Source organism: Muntiacus reevesi, chromosome 1 (genome assembly GCF_963930625.1).
Source record: "Muntiacus reevesi chromosome 1, mMunRee1.1, whole genome shotgun sequence".
Lineage (NCBI taxonomy): Eukaryota > Metazoa > Chordata > Mammalia > Artiodactyla > Cervidae > Muntiacus > Muntiacus reevesi.
In genome coordinates, this window is record NC_089249.1 from 201,286,270 (window position 1) to 201,308,290 (window position 22,021).

Sequence of the window (22,021 nt, forward strand, 5' to 3'; positions counted from 1 at the left end):
ATTGGGATTTGTGGAGTATGAATTGTATTTCAATAAAGCTGCTATTTTAAAAAGAAAAATTATAACCTGAGTCCAGGCATTCTAATATCTGAAAAACAGTAGTTCCAGATATTATAAAGTAAACAGGAATGAAATTATTAAGCACATGAAACTGGAAATTTTTTTAGAAGTAAAAATGATCATGAGTGTACATATTGAGAGAGCCTACCAACTGCCCATCACAATGAATGAAAAAGACCCATACCAAGACACAATGTCATGTAATTTAAAAATCTTCGGGATAAAGAGAGAAATCCTTCTGTTTTTCAGAGGAAAAGAAATTACCTATTGCAAATAAGCAATCAAGAATGTGAATAACATTGAACATCTTAGAAGCAACTCTAGAGGCTAAAACATTGTGGAAAAGTGCACTTTTTCTGAAGAGAACAGATTTTGCAGAGATAGGATAAAGCCTCACCCAAAATTTGTTTTAAATTTCAAGATTAATGATGCCACTCACATACCAAGAGGGTGTGGAAGGGTTTATTACTGATATAATGAGGCCTCCTAGAGAGGAGAGTGTCTTCCTGGACAGGACTGAAAGTGGCTTGAGAGAGCAGGGAAGGGAGACTGGGTTGGGGTGTTTAGGTGGTTAGAGTGGGGCTGGGATGAGGCTTTAGCATGCCATTTTTGCCAGAAGATGGAGCACCAGGGCTCATCAACTTGTACAGATATGGGACAGAAGGGGAACTTGGAACAGTGAGGTTTAAATCTGTCTAACACTAAAGACTGCATCAGTCTTTTCAATATACTGGCCTAGAATTCTGTACTCAGCTAAACAATCACTCAGATAGGAAGATAGTATAAAGAAATTTTCAAACAGGTCTTCTATGCACCTTTTCTCAGGAAATGAAGAAGATATTCCAACAAAACCAGAAAGGAAATCAATAAGGAAGAAATCATGAAATCCAGAAATCAAAGGCTCTAACACATGAAATATATAAAAGAATTTCTTAGGATCAGGGTAAAGGGAAATCCCAGGAGGACATCTGTGCAGCATGTCTAGCAGACAGTCAATCCCAATTTAAGCAAGTGTAAGAGATCTCCAGTAGCAGTACTTTAAAAAAAGAAAAAAAGGAAGGGAAGAAAAAGGAGGAGAGAGAGGAAGGGAAGAAGAAAGGAAGGGAAGGAAAGAACTGATAGATAACCTGGCATTTTTTTTTAATTGAGAGGAAATTTATACTTTTGCAAAAAATTGAGATGAAATAGGTACTTAGAAAACTAATTGAAAGTTAGGTAATCAATAACTCAAAGGAAAAATAAGAACTTGTAGCAAAAATGTGACATAAATAATAGAGCTCATAGTAGATGGTTCAGCTGTAAATATATTTAAGCAATTATAATAACAGAATCATTGAATACATTTAATTTATAAATATAAATGTATAAAAAACAATAGAGTTAATAGGCTTGAAAACATTTGTCTCATTATGATAGGGAGTTATGAGACAAGAGGTTGCAACTTTTTTTTAAATTCCTTTAAGAGGTGGTAGTTTTTGCTAAAAATTTGTAGAACTGAGTTTTTAAAATGTATAATTTGATATAAATGTAATTTTAAAATGCATTTACATTTCTTTCTTGTGACACCAGGAGCAGCCTTCTATTATTATAGTCAGGAACATTTGTTTATTCTTTTCTCTACCAAGTTTCCCCGGGCGTGAGTACAGGGCTTTCCTAGTTTCTGAGCCCAGTTGGAATTCTGGAGTTTGGTGGAAGGATTTTCTCTCCTGAGAGTGGTATTCATAGAATTTTGAGAGGTAGACGGCACGAGAGATGCTGCAACCGAGAATGAGAAGGATGAAGACAGTGAGAAAAGTAGCAAGGACAGGGAAGGACACTCTGGGACAGTTGAAGTATGGGAAGAGAATCATACTCAGAGGAAGAGCCTGACTCTGACATCTGAAGAGGTGAAGAAGGGTGGTAGCTTGAGTAGGTCAATTTAAGTGGTGCACTGGTGGCTGGAGGAGGTGGCCACATTGAAAACAGTTGTCAACATTAAGGAGGGGGTTGGAGTGAAAGAAAAAGATGTGGTGAGGTCAAAGTGGGAAGGATAAAGAGTTAGTAGTCTTGGGTAGGTAAAGAATGAGCAGAGATAGATATAAGTCAACTCTAGGGCAGAAGATAATGGGTTTTAAGAGTGATGTTCTCCTTTCATCCCTTATCCCACACTCCACCAGTTTCTGTTAGTGTTGACCTCTGTTTTATCATGTTAGGAATGTTTCATAAATGCTAACTGTCTATAGTAGAGTATATTTTCTCTTTTCTTACTAAACCTTCTGGTTCTTCAAGTAAATTCTAAGTTCTATCCCTGTCATTTACTGGAAAGATTTTCATTGTCTGCTCTCACAGGGATGACTCTAAGACTTCTGAATTAGAGAGATTTTATGTTCATATATTTCCCCCAATTTCCTATTGAGATGTTTGTTTTCTTATTATTGAATTTTTGGAGTTCTTTATATTCTGGATTCCAGTCCATTTACAGATGTTTTCTCTTACTCTGTGGCTTGTCTCTTTGAAATAGAAGGTTTAAACTTTGCTGAAGCCCGATTTATCACTGCTTTTCTTTTATGAATCATTCTTTAATTGTTACATTAAAGAAATTGTTACCTAACTCAGTGTCATGAAGATTTTATCCTCTGTTTTTTGTAGAATTCCGTAGTTTTAGGATTTGCATTTAGAATCATGATGCATTTATAGTTAATTTTTTATATGATGGAAGATATGAATGCAAGTTATTTTATTTTGTTTTGCTTTTTCATGTGGATATACAGTTGTTCCAACATAATTTGTTTGAAAGAATATCCCTTCTCCATTGAATTGCCTTTGCGTCTTGGTCAAAAATAAGTTACTCTTATGCATGTAAGTCTATTTCTGGACTCTGTTCAGTTCCTTTGATCTGTGTTCCCTTGAATCTATGTTTTGCTCATTGTTTTTTAAATGGAATAACTAGAATCACCCTTTCTTCTTCTCAGCTAGTCAGCTTACAGTTAATGGGTTACTTATATATAAAACTTGCACTTGAAAAATTAGGTATGCATTTTATTTATTTATATTTATTATTAAGGTATACTTGATAAAATTTGTATTTTTGAGTCAAGAATTATAACTGAACCAAAGTAGGGAAAGAATAAATTTATAAAACTTTGAAAAACAATGGAAGGGGTTTATATTGCATTTTCTTCATAGCAAAAATAGACTTATATTCTAAGATTGAAATTCAAGTACAATTTAAGATTGTATACAATTCACATGCCTTTTCACTTTTATGTGTAATTTTACATTACTAGTATACAACTGCATGTATATTTCTACAAGTTTAAGTTCTTAGGATTTTGAATCTGTTTACTGTTGAAACATTTTACTCTTTTTGCTTGTTTATTCTATAGGACTAAGTTTGCAGCATGATATTTCTGGCTCTCTTCTAAGTTATTCATTTACAGACCCTTCTACAGAATACAAGAGTTCCGAAGAGAATTTAAGTAGCTTCCCATCACCTGAGCTCTTCAGAGGATCAGATTATTTAGGTGAGAAAATTTCAATCTTAAGTTGCTCCTCCATAGAAGCTGCTCCTTTGTCTACAAATTCTGCAATGAATAATGTTCCTTTTGAGAAGGTATACTTATCTTCCTCACCAAAACCTCTCTGCCCACTATCCATTGTGTTCCACACTCAGTCACATAGGACTATAGATCAAAACCACCCAGATCAGGAAAAGATGAAGAGATTAGCATTTACATGTAATACATATCCAGTTGTTAATATTAAGCAACTTTATACATAACATATGTATATTTGTTCTCTTGAACTATGGGTTATCTTTTATTTCCTATACTTCTCTTACTTTTCAGTAATTCAAAGGTTGACTGGACCATCTCCCTGCTTGAATTTTTTCTATAAATTATCAGTTATTTATGTTTGCCATATGTATAATTAACAGCCTTTTTTTAATGATGTAGATTGAACATATGCCTTCTTCCACAACTTTGTGCAATGGCAGAAAATGACTTTTTTAAAAAGACATAAACACATAAGAGTAAAGAGAATGAGAAAGAATAAAGCATAAAGTTTGGGAAGCTAGAGAGCAAATGGTATGATAAAGTGGACTTGAAAAAGCTGAATCCTGAATCAACAATGGGAATACCCCTGAAACAAGCTAGTTTATAGAATACTATAGTATCCCAGAAAAGCTTTCAATGTGGTTTGTAAAATACTTGTAAAAAGCTGTGTCCAAAATACAAAAATTGTAGTGACTTCTCTTTCTCCTTTCCTAGAAATTTATTCTTCGGGGTGTTTTGAAACAGAGGGACCCTGAACTAAGCACTGTTAATAGCAGGGATATCATGGTATTTTGAAATGTTGTCATTTACCTTGTCATAGCCTCATGGTGGGTGAAGTTTCCTTTCTCACTCTTTGGCTTTGGGGTTGGCCATATGACTTTGGGCAACATGGATATCAGTGAGTGATACATAAGCAAACTTTTGATATGTGCGTACATAATTGGTTTTGTCCCCCTATCCTTTTCTATCATGAGGAAAATGCAAATCTTCTTCCACTTATGATGGGAAAAACTCTTAAGCTGAATCATTGTGAGTCAGGGACCATACGCATATCCTAATTAGCTTCTACCTCTATTATTGAACTCCAGAATAAGAGATACAGAGCAGGATAGCCCTGGGCAGACTGCAGACTTCGGAGAGCTGCCCCAGTTGATCACCCGACCTATAGCCTGAAGCGGAGCTGCTTGAGCCAAATAGTAGACAGGTGTAAGAAAGAAATGCTTTCATTTTATGCCACTGAGATTTCAGTGTTATTATATAGAAAAAGCCTACTGCTTCAGATACTGTAGTGAATGCAGAAAGGGGTAGTTAAATGCAAATGTACATTCCAAATTGTGGGACTGCTCACCCAATGCTTAGTCTCATGCTAACCCAATAGCCCATTTCTCTATTCAGCTTCTAGAATGCTAGCACCCAGAACTGAAACTTCCAGGCAGGAAAATGGAAGTTTTTTCCTGAGAAATCTGAGCAACCCTAAAGAAAGTATCAAAAGATACTGACCTCAGTAGTGCTTCAGTGAAACTGACAGGAACCCTACAGTGAAGTTGCCAATGTGGCCAGCCCCAGCTAAGCCATAGAGATCCCACTTAGCCATTTAGGGCCCCCTCTCAAATATGAGTAAAAGGCAAGGACTACCATACTTCTGATGAATTCTCTAACATAAAGCATAGGGGTCAAAACAGCAAAATATGGTAGTAAGTCAGTAAGGTGTTGGAATAGTAAACTCTAGACTTGCCTTTCCCCATGGACACACCAATTCAACAACAACCCCAGGCAAGCTCGAAACCAGTCACATCAAAGCAAGTAGAAAAACTCAAGAACCCTTTCATCGTAATTCACATCTACCATACAGCACCATACAATTGGCAGGAAAACTTCAGCTCCCAGATTTTCCCTAGGGAGGAAGGGAAAGGACTGAACTATGTGCCAAAAGCTCTCAATTATTTGGAGATAACCAAAGAATGGAGTACTGACTTGTCTGCCTCAGAGTGCTGGCAGGACCTGACATACTCTAGAAGTCCGATGAGTGCTGAAACAAAGATACCAGTTTATCCTAGCATGAGAACATTCACTAGATCCTGGCTTCTCTTTGGGAAGGGAAAGATTTGGACTGTGTTCAACATTCCAACATTTCTGGGGCTGTCCAAGGGACTAGCTTTTGTCTCATCTGTCTTAGAGCAGTGATAGGACTTGTTATATTCTAGATGCCTCATGGCCACTGAAAACAAAGACTCTGGTTTGAACTAGCAAGAAGGTTTGAGAAGATCCTGGTTGGAAAGACTGATGAAGATTTTCTCCTGTATGAGGCCTATCTGTTTACAGAATGGGAAAGCTGGCTGTTTTATCTAATGTGCAGACACCAACACAAATGACTAAAGAGAAAGAAGAAACAGGGAAACATGGTCCAAAAAATGAGAATAAGATAAAGCTCCAGAAAGTGACTCTGATTAAATGGAAATGTATGAACTACCTGACAGAGAATTTTGAATGATTGTCATAAAGACATTCAACAAATGTTCATAAAGAACTCAGGAGAACAATGTATGGAAAAAGTGAGAATTATAAGAAAGAGATTTTTCAAAAAGAATAAAAAAAAATCTTAGAGCTGAGAAAAACAATAAATGCACTAAGGAAAAAAGTAAAAGATCAATTGGAAGAAAGAATCAGCAAATTAAAAAATAAGTCATTTGATATTATCCAGTCACAGGAGCTAAAAGGAAAAAGAATATAAAAGAATGAAGAAAGTTTGACACTTGCAGAACGCAAGAAAACAGATCAAGGGAAAAGGGAAGTGGGGAGGGAGGGAGGGAGGGAGAAGGAAAGGGCCAGAAGGTTTCTTCACAGAAATGGTTGCTGAAAACTTCCTAAATCTGGAGAAGGAAGTGTACATCCAGACCTAGGAACCCCAACAAACCTCAAATGAGATGAACCAAAGAAATTCACATGGGGGCACATAGTCAAACTGTCAAAAGTCAAAGAAAAAGCACTTTGAAAGCAGTAATATAAAAAGCAACTTGATATATACAGTGAGACCTTATTAGACTATTTATGGATTTCTCAGCAGAAACCTTGCAGGCTAGAAGAGAGTGGAAGTAAATAGACGAAGTGCTGAAAGAAAGAAACTTCCAACCAGTAATACTGAAGCCTGCAAAACTATCCTTAAGAAATGAAGAGAAGTCCAAACAAACAAAGGCTGAAGGAGTTAATCGTCACTAGCCCTGCCTTACAAGAAGTGCTAAAGGGAGTTCTTCAAGTTAGAACAAAGGACTCTAAACAGCCATATAAAAGCATATGATTCATATCAATGTATGACAAAACCCACTGAAATGTTGTGAAGTAATTAGCCTCCAACTAATAAAAAAAAAATAGTAGAAAAAAAATAAAAAACAAACAACAACAAAAAAAGCATATGAGAGTATAAAACTCATTGGTAAGTATATAAACAAATGCACTGATACTATAACAGTGACATATAAATCACTCTTAATTCTAGTATAAAAGTTAAAAGACAAATATAATTATAAAAATATGTTAATGGCTATACCATATGAAAGGTGGTAAATTATAACATCAGTACTGCAAAATGTGTTTGAGGGGTGAAGTAAAAGCGTAGAGTTTTTGTTAAATTGCTATCAGTGTAAAATAGACTATTAAAACTATGTTTTATGTAAGCCCCATAAGTACCTATGGAAGATACATAAAAGAAAAATAGAAAGGAGTCAAAGCATATCAATATAAAAGAATCAATGAAAGACAGAGGAGCAAGAGAGGGAAGAGGGGCAAAATAACTATAAAACAGAAAACAGTTAACAAAATTGTAATAGTAAATCCTTCTCTATCAATAATCATCCTCTATCAAAAGTATAAATGGATTAAACCCAATCAAAAGAGAAGAGTGGCTGAATGGGTTGAAGAAATAATCCAACTGTATGCTGTCTACAAAAGACTCACTTAAGATTTAAGGGCACACATAGACTGAAAGTAAATGGGTGGGGAAAGGCACTCCATGTAAATTGTGACCAAAAGAGAGCACAAGGGGCTGTACTTATATCAGATAAAAAGTAGACTAAGTCAGAAACTTTTATAAGAGACAAGGAAGAATAAATCAAATAAAGGATCAATTAAAACACTCAACAGTTATGAATAAATATCCACCCAACATCAAAGCACCTAACATAGAAGGTAAACACTGGCATAACTGAGGGTAGGAATAGGCATACAGTCATAATAGGAGACTTCAGTACTCCCACTTTTAATAATGGATAGAACATCTGGGCAGAAAATTAACACTTAACTGATTTCAAAGTATATTACAAAGCTATAGTAAACATAACATTATAGTGCTGGAGTAAAGACAGAGATATAGACCAGTAGGACAGAATAGAGGGCCCAGAACTAAGTCCATAAAGACATTTGATCTTTAACAAGAGTGCCAAGAATACACAACGTGGAAGAAATAGTCTCTTCAACAAATGATGTTGACAAAACTGGATAGCCATATACAAAAGAATGAAATTGGACCCTTATCTTATACAAAAAAGTCAGCTCAAAATATAGTAAGGACTTACATGTGAGACCAAAAACTATAAAACTCCTAGGAGAAACATAGGGGAAAAGCTTCATGACAATTGGTCTTGGCAGTTATTTCTTGGATGTGACACCAAAACACAGGCAACAGAAGCAAAATTAGACAAGTAGGCCTAGATAAAACTGAAAAGCTTCTGCGCAGCACAAGAAACAATCAACAAATGAACAACCTATAAAAAGGGAGAATATTTAGAATCCACATATCTGATAAGGGATTAATATCCAAAATATATCAGAAACTCCACAATTCAATAGGAAAAAATCCAAATAACTTGATTTTTAAAAATGACAACTTGAACAAACATATTTCCCCCAAAGAAGATAGTCACATGGTCAGCAGGTATATGAAAAGATCACTAACCATCAGGGAAATGCAAATCAAGATCACAGTGAGATATGACCTCCCAACTATTAGGATGGTTTTTTTTTTTTTAAAGGTAAGTGTTGGCAATGATATGGAGAAACTGGATTTCCTTTTGTACACTGTTGATAGGAATGTAAAATAGTGAAGCTGCAATGGAACAATATGGCAGTTACTCAAAAAATTTAAAATAGAAGTAACATATGTGATTCAGCAATCCCACTTCTGGGTATTTATTCAAAATAATTACTGTCAGGATCTAGAAGAGATATTTGAACTCCCATGTGCATTACAGACTTTTCACAATAGCCCAATGACCACTGATGGATGAATAGATAAAGAAAATATGGTATATGCATACAATGGAATATTATTCAGCCTTTAAAAAGGATATTCTGCTATATGCAACACTACAGAAGAACTTTGAGGACATTATGGCAAGTAAAATAAGCCAGTCACAGGCAGAAAGATACTGTATGATTCCACTTGTATGAGATATCTAAAGTAGTTAGATTTATAGCAGTTGAGAGTAGAATGTTGGTTGCCAGGGCCCAAGGAGAAGGAGATGTGGGGAGTTGCTAATCAACAGGTAGAGTTTTAGTTATGCAAGATGAATAATAGATTCTAGAGATGTGTTGCACAACATTGTGCCTATAGTTAACAATACTCTATTGTACTCTCACATTTGAGGGTAGGTCTCATGTTAGGTGTTCCCACCACAATAAAATTAAAAATAAGAGAAGAAACCAAACAGAAATAGGAATACAAGGAAGATACTGGGGGAAAAAGTCTTCCTTGAGATAAAAATATGTATATTGCATCCCTTGATTAGGAACAGGATGCTATTTAATAAAAGGGGGAGTGAGAATATTCAAGAATAAATTTTAAAAAAAGAATAAATTATCACCAGCCAAGGTTGGATGCATGAGACAAGTGCTCGGGCCTGGTGCACTGGGAAAATCCAGAGGGAGCGGGTAGAGAGGGAGGTGGGAGGGGGGATCGGGACGGGGAATACGTGTAAAACCATGGCTGATTCATGTCAATGTATGACAAAACCCACTACAATATTGTAAAGTAATTAGCCTCCAACTAATAAAAATAAATGAAAAAAAATTTTTTTAAGGGTAAAAAAAAGAATAAAGGCAATAGCAAAATGGAAACCTCGGTAGAAGGATTAGAAGATAAATTGAGATTTCCCAGGGGGAAAAAAATCAGGAGGGAAAAAAAGTAGAAAAAGGTTTAGTTAGAGAAGTAGTATATGAAATCTAATATCAAATAATAGGAGTCTCAGAAAAGGATAATGAAATAAACAGGAGGAAGAAAATCACCAAAGATATAACTCAAGAACAGTTTCTAGATCTAAGAAGTATGATTTCTGGGTTGAAAGGGCCATACACTGTCTAGCACAATAGATGAAAAAACACCAAGACAAAACAATATGAAATTTCAAAACATCAGAGAATGGAATAAATAGAATGGATTTATACAGTTTGGTAGGGTTTAAGATTAAATAGATGAAGAATACAGAAAAATCTAAACAAACAAGACTTTATTGGCTCCAGGAAAAACAAGAGGTGGTCATTGTATATATACCAAAAGAGTTCAAGACAGTGTTTTTATGACGATTTATCATCATAACGTTTGCATTGAATACTGGCCTAACTAAATATGCTATATAATATGAGGATAATGGGGAAAATGGGGAAAAGGAAATAAGAGTATTTGGGCATTGCAAAAGTCCGAAGATTATTTAATATCCTGATGTCTTCAAGGCTTTTCTTTATGCTTCACCTAAACTTTCTTCAATTACCATAGCTTTGTATGGGCTAGGAACCTAAGTTGGGGAGAAAAAGGTAACCTGCCACTTGTGTGCTATTCAAAGTTTTGTGCCATTTCTCCCTGCTTTTTTTTAGAATGGGAGTGTCCCATGCTGGAAGAAAACATGCCATGTAGGAATTCTACTCTTTTGGACATAAGTAAAGCGGTAGCAATAGAGAAGGTACCTGAGTTTTCAAATCTCTCTGCAATTTTAGGTAAGTTTCACATTCTTTTTCCTCATGTCACAAGGGGGAAAACCCTTGTCATTATTGAAAAAGCAAAGTATTTTTTCTCTTGAATGATTTTTTAGCTAAATTAACCAATTAGGATTACTTTTGGCTACACACAATATCTGACTAATAGTAAGTAACTTAAGCACATACGGGTTTACTTTTTAAAAACATTTATTTTGAATTTTTTAAATATACTTGCAGAAAAGTTGCAAAAATATTAAAAAGGGTTTCCATATACCTCCCATCCAGCTTTCTGAAATGTTATCTTCTATAACCATAATCAGTTCAGTTTAGTTGCTCAGTCATGTCCGACTCTTTGTGACCCCATGTACTGCAGCACGCCAGGCTTCCCTGTCCATCATCAACTCCCAGAGTTTACTCAAACTCAAGTCCATTGAGCTGGTGATGCCATCCAACCATCTCATCCTTTGTCATCCCCTTCTCTCCTGCTTTCAATCTTTCCCAGAATCAGGGCCTTTTCCAATGAGTCAGTTCTTTGCATCAGGTGGCCAAAGTATTGGAGTTTCAGCTTCAGCAGCAGTCCTTCCAATGAATATTCAGGACTGATTTCCTTTAGGATTTACTGGTTTGATCTCCTTGCAGTTCAAGGGACTCTCAAGAGTCTTCTCCAACACCACAGTTCAAAAGCATCAATTCTTCAGCATAATACAATGGTCATAATTAGGAAGTTACATTGGCATTAAACTGTTAGCTACAGACCTGATTCACATTTCATCAGTTTTTCCACTAATGTCTTTTCTTCTGATTCAGGATCCTATCTCAGATCCTACATTGCATTAGATTGTTAAAGTTCAGTTCAGTCGCTCAATCATGTCTGACTCGTTGCGACCCCGTGAACCACAGCACGCCAGGCCTCCCTGTCCATCACCAACTGCCGGAGTCTATCCAAACCCATGTCCATTGGGTCCGTGATGCCATCCAACCATCTCATCCTCTGTTGTTCCCTTCTCCTCCTGCCCTCAATCTTTCCCAGCATCAGGGTCTTTTCAAATGAGTCAGCTGTTTGCATCAGGTGGCCAAAGTATTGGAGTTTCAGCTTCAGCAGCAGTCCTTCCAATGAATACCCAGGACTGATCTCCTTTAGGATGGACTGGTTGGATCTCCTTGCAGTCCAAGGGACTCTCAAGAGTCTTCAACACCACAGTTCAAAAGCATCAACTCTTCAGTGCTCAGCTTTCTTTATAGTTCATCTCTCACAGCCATACATGACTACTGGAAAAATCATAGCCTTGACTAGATGGACCTTTGTTGACTAATATCTCTGCTTTTTAATATGCTGTCTAGGTTGGTCATAACTTTCCTTCCAAGGAGTAAGCGTCTTTTAATTTCATGGCTGCAATCATCATCTGCAGTCATTTTGGAGCCCCCAAAAATAAAGTCAGCCACTGTTTCTCCATCTATTTGCGATGAAGTGATGGGACCGGATGCCATAATCTTAGTTTTCTGAATGTTGAGCTTTAAGCCAACTTTTTCACTCCCCTCCTTCACTTTCATCAAGAGGCTCTTTAGCTCTTCACTTTCTGCCATAAGGGTGGTGTCATCTGCATATCTCAGGTTATTTATATTTCTCCTGGTGATCTTGATTCCAGCTTGTGCTTCTTCCAGCCCAGCGTTTCTCATGATGTACTCTGCATATAAGTTAAATTAGATTGTTATTTCTCCCTTAATCTACTGTGACAGATCTTCAGTCATTGTCTTTTGTAAGCTTGATACTTTTGAGGATTACTGATCAGTTATTTTGTAGAATGTCCCTCAATTTGAATTTGTCTAGTGTTTTCTCATGATTAGAAAGAGATTATGCAATTTTTGATAAGAATACCACAGAAATGATGTTTTATTAAGGAATTCTTAATGTCAGTGCATTTATGTTATTATTGGTCATATTAATGTTCACTTGATTAAGGTGATATCTGGTTTTCTCCACTGTAAAGTTACTAGTTTCCCTCTGTAGTTAATAAATACCTAAAAAAAAGATAGTTTATGACTCCATAAGTCCTGTTTCTCCTCAAACTTTCATCCACTGATACTACCATTCATCAGAGGAACTTGACTGCAACAGTTCGTACTGTGGTGTTCATGTAATGGTGATTTTCAATCAATACTTTGCTGCTACAAGTTAAATTTATTAATTGAAATTTCTTTTTGTAAAATACCTATTTTCTGCCATTTATTTATTCACTTATTTATATCAGTATGAACTCATGGATATTTATTTTATGGGTTAAAATCCACTTCTTTCTTGCTTTGTCTCTCTCTCTCTCTTCCTCCTTCCCTCCCTTCCTTCCTTTATCCTATTATACATACAGAGAAGTTTCAGACTTGTTAACCCAGATCCCTGTGAGAAATACATTTGCTAAGGAAATTGCTACAGCATTTATGTACAGTTCTATTTGTCTTTAGCATTACAATGTCCTATCAACAGACTCTTTTCCAAAATTAGATAGGTTAGTTCTTTTCCTCCACTTTCACTGAAATTATTATTCAGTTTTTATATAGTAATTAATATATTCCTTCTTAATGTTGAATTCAGTTTTTGATTCCCCCTTCCTGTTTTGTTTTGTTTATTTATTCAGGGGGAGGGGGCTATGTGAAGGTATGTGAAACATTACTATGGTTCTAAGAATTATAGTTATACAAAAAAATATTATCAGAGGAGTATTGCTTTATCTTTCTTGTACTGCTACCATGATGCTTTGCCCTCTTCATTCTACCCCATTTCCACCCACCCCTTTTGGTAAGCAGTCTCTCCTATGCTTTATCTTTTTTGTGTTTCTTTTACACAAATGAACAAAGCCCTGTGTATTTTCTTTCTTTTTTAAATTGAGGTATAGTTGATTTACAATATTGTATTAGTTTCAGGTATACAGCAAGGTGTTATGTATATATGTATTTTTCAGATTATATTCCATTATATATTATTACAAGATATTGAATATAATTCTCTATGCTCTAGAGTAAATCCTTGTTACTTATCTATTTTAGGTATAATAGTTTGTTTCTGTTAATCCCATACTCTGAATTTTTCCCTCTCCCTCTTCCCTTTCCCCTTTTATAGCCATAAGTTTGTTTTCTATGACTGTGAGTCTGTTTCTGTTTTGTAAATAGATTCATTTGTATTATTTTTTAGATACTACATATAAGAGATACCATACCATACCAACTTTCTTCACTAAATATAATAATCTCTAGATTCATGCATGTTGCTGCACATGGCAATATTTCTTTTTATGGCTGAGTAATATTCCATTGTGTGTGTGTGTGTGTGTGTATACGCACACATACATATTACGTCTTAAGTTAGTCATCTATTGATGGGCACTTGGGTTGTTTCCATGTCTTAACTATCTTAAATAGTTCTGCTGTGAATGTTAGGATGCATGTATCTTTTTAAAATAGAGTTTTCATCTTTTCTTTTCCCAGGAATGGGATTGCAGGATCATACTTACCTCAATTTTAAGTTTTTTGAGGAATCTACATAGTGTTTTCTATAGTGGCTACATTTTCATTGTGGCAATTTACATTCCCACCAAAAGTGTATGAGGGTTCCTTTTCTCCACACTCTCTCCAACATTTTTTTCGATATACTTTTTCATGATAGCCATTTTAACAGGTGTGAGGTAATACTTCATTGTGGTTTTGATTTGCATTTCTCCAATAATTAGCGATGTTGAGTGTTTTTCATGTGTTTATTGGCCATCTGTGTGTCTCCTTTAGAGAAATGTTTATTTAGGTCTTCTGCTCATTTTTTTTTCATTTATTTTTATTAGTTGGAGGCTAATTACTTTACAGTATTGTAGTGGTTTTTGTCATACATTGACTTGAATTAGCCTTCTAGTCATTTTTTGATGGAGTTGTTTGCTTTTTCATATTGAGTTGTTTGACCTGTTTGTCTCTATTGAATATTAACCTGTTGTCAGTTGCATCATTTACTAATATTCTCTTTCATTCTGTTGGTTGTCTTTTCACTTGGTTGATGGTTTCCTTTGCTGTGCAAAGGCTTTTAAGCTTAATTGGGTCCCATTTGTTTATTTTTGCTTTGATTTCTTTTGCCTTGGGAGACTGAGCATAGAAGATATTACTGTGATTTATATCCAAAATATTTTGCCTGTGTTCTCTTCTAAGAGTTTCATCATGTCATGTTTTCAGTTCTTTTTTTTCTTTTCTGCACTGAGTCTTCATTGTTGTGCATGGGATTTCTCTAGCTGTGGCTACTGAGCTCTCATTGTGATGGCTTCTCGTAGTGGAAGACAGGCTCTAGGGTGCCAGGGCTTCAGTTGTTTCAGCTCACAGGCTCTAGAGTTCAGGCTTTGTAGTTGTGGCACATAGGTTTAGTTCCTCTTCAGCATGTGGAATCCCTAGTTCCCAGACCAGGGATCAAACCCATGCCCTGCATTAGCAGGTGGATTCTCAACTACTAGACTACCAGGGAAATCTCTGTCATGTCTTTATATTTATTAAAGCATTTTGAGTTTATTTTTGTATATGATGTGAGGGCGTGTTCCAATTTCACTGATTTACATGTACCTATCCAGCAACCCACTCCAGTATTCTTGTCTATAGAATCCCCATGGACAGAGGAGCCTGCTGGGCTACAGTTCATGGGGTTGCAGAGTCAGACGCCACTGAGTGACTAGGCACAGCAAAACACATCCAGCTTTCCTCACACCTCTTGCTGAAGAGACTGTCTTTTCTCCATTGTATATTCTTGCCTCCTTTACTGTAGATTAATTGACTGTGTCTGTTTTTGTGCTAATACCATGCTGTTTGGATTACTGTATCTTTGTAGTATTGTCTGAAATCTGGAAGGGTTATGCCTCCTGCTTTGTTCTTTTTTCTCAGGATTTCTTTGGCAATCTGGGTCTTCTGTGGTTTCATATGAATTTTGGATTATTTGTTCTTGTTCTGTTAAATACAGATATGTTGATACAGATTGCATCAAATCTGCAGATTTCTTAAGGAGTATTGTGATTTTAAAAATATTAATTTTTATAATCTGAAAGCTTGGGATATCTTTCCATTTCTTTGAATCATCTTCTGTTTCCTTAATCAGTGTTTTATAAAGTTTTCAGTATATAGGTCTTTTACCTCCTCAGGTAAGTTTATTCTTAGATATTTTTTTATATGATTTTTTTAAAAAAGGCGAAAGATTTATATGATCTGAAGAGAAACCAGAGTATTATATGATTTTTAAACAGGATTTTTTTTTACTTCCTCTTTCAGATATTTCATTATTAGTGTAAAGAAATGCAACAGAGTTGTATATATTAATCTCATATCCTGCAACCTTCCTGAATTCGTATTTTAGTTCTAATAATCTTTGTCTGGAGACTTTAGGATTCTCTATATAGAGTAGCATGTCATCTTCAAATAATAACAATTTTACCTCTTCCTTTCAATTTGGATCCATTTTTGAGGAATTTTTTAAATTGAAGTATAGTTGATTTACACTGTTGTGCCAGTCTCTGCTGTATAACCAAATGACTCAGTTATATATACGTAGATATGTTCTTTTTTTGTATTATTTTCTATTTTGGCTTATCCCAGGGGATTGGATATAGTTCCCTGTGCTATACAGTAGGACCTTGTTGTTTATCCATTCTAAATGTAAAAGTTTGCATCTACCAACCCCAAATTCCCAGTCCATACCTCTCTCTCCCCACTTCCCCTTGGAAACCAAGTCTGTTCTCCCTGTCTGTGAGTTGGTTTCTGTTTTGTAGATAGGTTTGTTTGTGCAATATTTTAGAGTCCACATTTAAGTAATACCATGCGGTATTTGTCTTCTTCTTTCTGCCTTACTTCACTTACTACAATAATCACTAGGTCTGTCCCTGTTGCTGCAAGTGGCATTATTTTTATAGCTGAGTAGTATTTCATTTACTATATCTACCCTATCATCGTTATCCATTCACCCGCCAATAGGCATTTTGGTTGTTTTCATGTCTTGGTTATTGTGAATAGTGCTGCTGTGAACGTAGGAGTGCTTGTGTCTTTTTGAATAATATTAATAGTTTTGTCCAAGGTATATTCCCAGAAGTGTGATTGCTAGAGCATATGGTAATTCTATTTTTAGTTTTCTGAGGAATCTCCAAACTGTTTTCCGTAGAGGCTTCATCAGCTTACATTCCTACCAACACTGTAGGTGGGTTCTCTTTTCCATTTGGATACATTTTATTTCTTTCTCTTGTCTGATTGATATGACTACGACTTCCAATGATACATTAAATAGAAATGCCAGGAGTGGGCATCCTAGTCTTATTCCTGAATTTAATGGGAAGCTTTTCAGCTTTTCAGAGTTGAATATCATGTTTGTTGTGGGCTTGTCAAAATGGCTTTTATTATATTGAGATATGTTCCTTCTGTACCCACTTTGATGTTGACTGGATGTTGAATTTTATCAAATGCTCTTTCTGTGTCTACTGAGATGACCATGTGATTTTTGTCTTTTCTTTGTTATCATGACTGGATGTTGAATTTTATCAAATGCTCTTTCTGTGTCTATTGAGATGATCATGTGATTTTGTCTTTTCTTTTGTTAATGTGATGTATGTCATTGCTTTATTTACATGTGTTGAACCATCCTTACAACCCTGGATTGAATACAACTTAAATCATAGTGTGTGGTCCTTTTTTGTATTGTTGGATTTGGTTTGCTGATATTTTGTTGATGATTTCTACTTCTATATTCATCAACAATATTGACCTTTAATTTTCTTTTTTTTTTTTTTTTGTAGAACCTTTTCTGGTTTTTTTGTTTGTTTGTTTTTTTAATCAGGGTGATGGTGGTCTCATAGAGTGAATATGGAAGTACTCTTATCTCTTCAAGTTTTTGAAATAGTTTGAGAAGGATAGGATTAGTTCTTTTTATGTTTGGTGGAATTCTTCAGGGAAACCAACCAGTTCTGAATTTTTGTTTGCAAGGAGTTTTTTAAATTGCAGATTCTACTTCATTTCTAGTGATCAGTCTGTTCAAACTGTTTCTCCTTATCTCAGTTTTGGCAGCCTGTATGTTTGTAGAAACTTGTCTATTTCTTCTAGGTTCTCCAATATGTTGGCTTACATATCTTCATAGTATACTCTTTTTTTTTTTTTTTTTTGTATTTCTGTGGTATCAGTTGTTACTTCTCCTCTTTCATGTCTTATTTTGTTTATTTGGATCCTCTCTTTTCTTCTTCATGAGGCTAGCTAGAGGTTTGTTGATTTTATTTCTTCAAAAAAGCAGCTTTTGGTTATATTGATCTTTTCAATTATTTTTTATCTCTATTTTATTTATTTCTTCTCTGATCCTTATAATTTCCTTTCTTCTGACTTCAGGTTATCTTTGTTCTTCTTTTTCTAATTATTTTAAGTAATACATTAGGTTCTTTAAGGTTTTTTTTTGTTTCTTGAGGGTGGTCTATATTGTTGTGAACTTCCTTCTTAAATTTCTTTTGCTCTATCCCCTAAATTTTGTATTGTTTTGTTTTCATTTTTGTTTGTTTCAAGGTATCTTCTGATTTCTTGTTTGATTTCAACATTGTTTTTTTTAGTAACATGTTGTTCAGTCTCCATGAGTTTTTGTTCTTTTTATGTTTTTCACTCTAGTTTCATACCATTATGGTCAGAAAAGATGCTTGAAATAGTTTCTGTCCTCTTAAATTTGTTGGGGCTTATTTTGTGACCGATTATGTTGTCTATTCTGGAAGATATTTTCATGCACACTTGAGAAGAATGTGTGTGTGTGTATATATATATATATATGTATGTATGTATATTGGTGTCATGTCATGTAGATATTAAGTCCAGTTGGTTTGTTGTGTCACTTAGAATTTCCGCTTTTTATTGATATTCTGTCTGGGTCATCTCTCCATTGATGTCAGTGGGGTGTTAAAAGTCTACTATTATTGTACTATTACCCATTTATCCCTTTATGTTAGTATTTATTTTATATATTTATTGCTATTGTTGTCATTCATTTACTAAGTTGTGTCCAACTCTTTTGTAACCTCATGGACTGTAGCACGCCAGGCTCCTCTGGCCTTCACTAGTTTCCAGAGTTTGTTCAAATTCATGTCCATTGAGTCACTGAAGCTACCAAACCATATCATACTCTGCACCCCCTTCCTCTTTTGTCTTCAGTCTTTCCCAGCATCAGGGTCTTTTCTAATGAGTCAGCTCTTCTCATCATGTGGCCAAAGTACTGGAGCTTTAGCAGCAGTCCTTCCAATGAATATTCAGGATTGATTTCCTTTAGAATTGACTGGTTTGATCTCCTTGCAGTCCAAGGGACTCTCAAGAGTCTTCTCCAAAACCACAATTCAAAAACACCAATTCTTTGATGCTCAGCTTTCTTGATGGTTCAACTTGAAACTCAGTGTTAAAAAAAACTAAGATCATGGCATCCCTTTTATTGGGTACATTTATGTAAATGAGTATAATATAATCCTCTTGTATTGATTCCTTTATCATTATGTAATGCCCTTCTTTGTCTTTCTTTGTTACTTGTGTTTTAAAGTCTATTTTGTCTGAGTATTGCTACCCTTATTTGTTTGTCATTTGTGTTTGCATGAAATATCTTTTTCCATCCCCTCATTTTCTAACTGTGTGTGTCTTTTGTCCTGAAGTGAAACTCTTTTAAGCAGCATATTGTAACTTCTTGTTTTTTTATCCAGTCTGCCACTCTGTGTTTTTTGATAGGAACATTCAGTCCATTGACATTTAAAGTAAGTACTGATAGGTATGTACTTACTGCCATTTTCATTTTTGTATTCCAGTTGTTATTGTACTTTCTCTTTGTTCATTTCTTCTTCCTTTTGTTTTTTCTTTTGTGGTTTGATGATTTTCTTTTGCAGTATATTGAGTTCTTTTCTTTTTGGTTTTTATGTATCTTTTGTATGTTTTTGATTTGTGATTAACCTGGATTACAAGTATATTGACCCATAATTATATCTACTTGCTTTAAACCGATAGTCATGCAAGTTCAAACACATTCTAAAATTATCTACATTTTATACTGCCCTCCCCCACATTTTGTGATTTTGATGTCCTATTTTACAACTTCATGCCTATCCTTTGACTGTTAATTGTAGTTATAATTGTTTTTACAAAATTTTTAATTGTTTTATTTACTCCGTACTGTCATCAATCATTTTATATATTTGCCTTTCCTGTTGTGTTTTTTCCCATTACTATAGATTCTTGCTTCTTTTCTGTTTAGAAAAGACCTTTCAATATTTCTTTTATGGTAGGTGTAGTATTGTTGAATTCGTTTAGTTGTTGCTTGTCTGAGAAATTCTTTATCTTTCTTTCTGTTCTAAATAATCTTGCTGATAGAGTATCCTAGGTTGCCGTATCCTAGGTTTTTTTCCTTTCAGGACTTGGAATATATTATGCTATTCCATTATGGCCTGTAAAATTTCTGCAGATAAATCAGCTGGTAGCTTTTTTGGGGGAGGGGTCCCCTTGTAATTGGCTCTGTTTTTTCTCACTGCCTTACAATCCTCTCTCTAACTTTTGCCATTTTAATTATGATATACCTTGGTGTGCTCTTTTGGGTTAATCTTATTTAGTACCCTTTGTGCTTGCTATGGGCTTCCCTGGTGGCTTGGAGGTTAAAGTGTCTGCCTGCAATGCGGGAGACCCAGGTAATACTTGTTTCCTTCTTTAGGTGTGGAAAGTTTTCAGTCATAATTTCTTCAAATACATTTCCATCCATTTCTCATTTTCTCCTTCTAGAACCCTTGTTGTGTAGGTTGGAATGCTTTATATTATCCCATATATTTCATATGTTGCTTTCAGTTTTTTCATTTGTCTTTCTGTCTGCTGTTCTGATTGAATGATTTCTATTATTCTATCTTCTAGATCACTTGTTTGTTCTTCGTGTCATTTACTTTGCTATTCATTGTTTCTAGATTGGTTTTTATCTTGATAATTGAACTGTCTAGTTTTGATTGGTTCATTTTTATAATTTCTAGTTCCTGTTACAGTGGTCTGCATTTCTATCAATAATGTTTCTTAATTATGTTAACTTTTTTATTACTACCTTTTTGATTTCAGGGTTTAGAGGACTGGTGATCTTTGTTTCATTGTTTTTGCTTACAGAGGATTTCTTTGTTCTTTTAATTGGGAGTAGTCCCTCTGACTTCATTTTACTTAACTTTGTCTGTCTTTATTAATTTAAGAGAAACAGTTGTCTACCATGATCTTGAAGGGATGTTTTTACATGGGAGCATCTTGGTTCAGGATGTGTGTGTCCAGTATTTTGGGTGTAAGGGCTGGTTTTGGTATCGACACCAGCCATGTCTTCCTTTCAATAATGTATTGACCATTATTCCCTAGATAGGGGGTATGGTTCATGCTAGACTGTCTAGAGCCTATGCAGAATGAGGCAGGGCTTCCTCTCTGCTCAGTGACTGTCACCATCTTGGCAGAGGCAAGGTCTGCTTCCCAGTTGTTGGATTGGAAGTTCTGAGGGTCAGGTTTAATCAGGCTCTGTTGCCTTTGAGTGTGTCCTCTACCCCACAGCAGGTGAGGCCCATTTGGTCACAGAGCACCTATGTGCTGCCTGTGTAGGCCTCTGTGGTTCTGCTCAGAAACAGCTCAAGGTCACATCCATTTCTCTCTTGCGTTCATCCTAGATATAGCAGAAGGCTGTGATGAGACACAGACTGAGGCTGGGGATCAGGGCGTTGTGAATACAGGAAGTGAGGTGGTTGTGCTGCCCCTTGAGATCTGAGCTGCCTCTCTGGCAGATCTCTTCCAGAACCTGTCTGCTCCAGATCTACACTAAGGTGTGGTAAGGAGTTGGTGGAGCCAGGGCACTCTCACTGGGAGACGAACCACCACCTATTCCTGAGTGTGCTGACAATGGCCTCCACAGCTCCACTGAGATTACATTCCAGCCACTCTCAGCTGTCTCTGCATACCTAGATGAAGTCCTTTCCCAGGGCCTTTGTGTTCAAGGTTCAGCACTTAACCACTACACACTCTTTTTTTAAAAAATATTTATTTTTTAATTGAAGGATAATTGCTTTACAGAATTTTGTTGTTTTCTGTCAAACCTCAGCATGAATCAGCCATAGGTATACATATCTCCCCTCCCTTTTGAACCTCCCTCCCATCTCCCTATCATCCTACCCCTCTAGGTTGATACAGAATTCCCTGTTTAAGTTTCCTGAGATGTACAGCAAATTCCCATTGGCTATCTATTTTACATATGGGAATGTAAGTTTCCATGTTACTCTGTCCATACACCTCACCCTCTCCTCCCCTCTCCCCACGTCCATAGATTTATTCTCTATGTCTGTCTGTCCACTGCTGCCCTGTAAATAAATTCTTCAGTACCATTTTTCTAGATTCTGTATATTTGAGTTAGAATACGATATTTATCTTTCTCTTTCTGACTTACTTCACTCTGTATAATTGGCTCT

The 22,021-nt window shown here is 35.7% G+C and overlaps 1 protein-coding gene across 1 annotated transcript in view; it reads left to right on the forward strand.

Annotated features, from left to right (window-relative positions):
- Nucleotides 1-22,021, forward strand: part of MEIKIN (meiotic kinetochore factor) — a 136,381-nt gene that overhangs the window by 7,771 nt on the left and 106,589 nt on the right. Inside the window, exons 5-6 of the mRNA XM_065918164.1 lie at nt 3,426-3,563; nt 10,458-10,577. Of these exons, the coding sequence (XP_065774236.1) occupies nt 3,426-3,563; nt 10,458-10,577 (258 nt within the window). The remainder of the gene's footprint in view (nt 1-3,425; nt 3,564-10,457; nt 10,578-22,021) is intronic.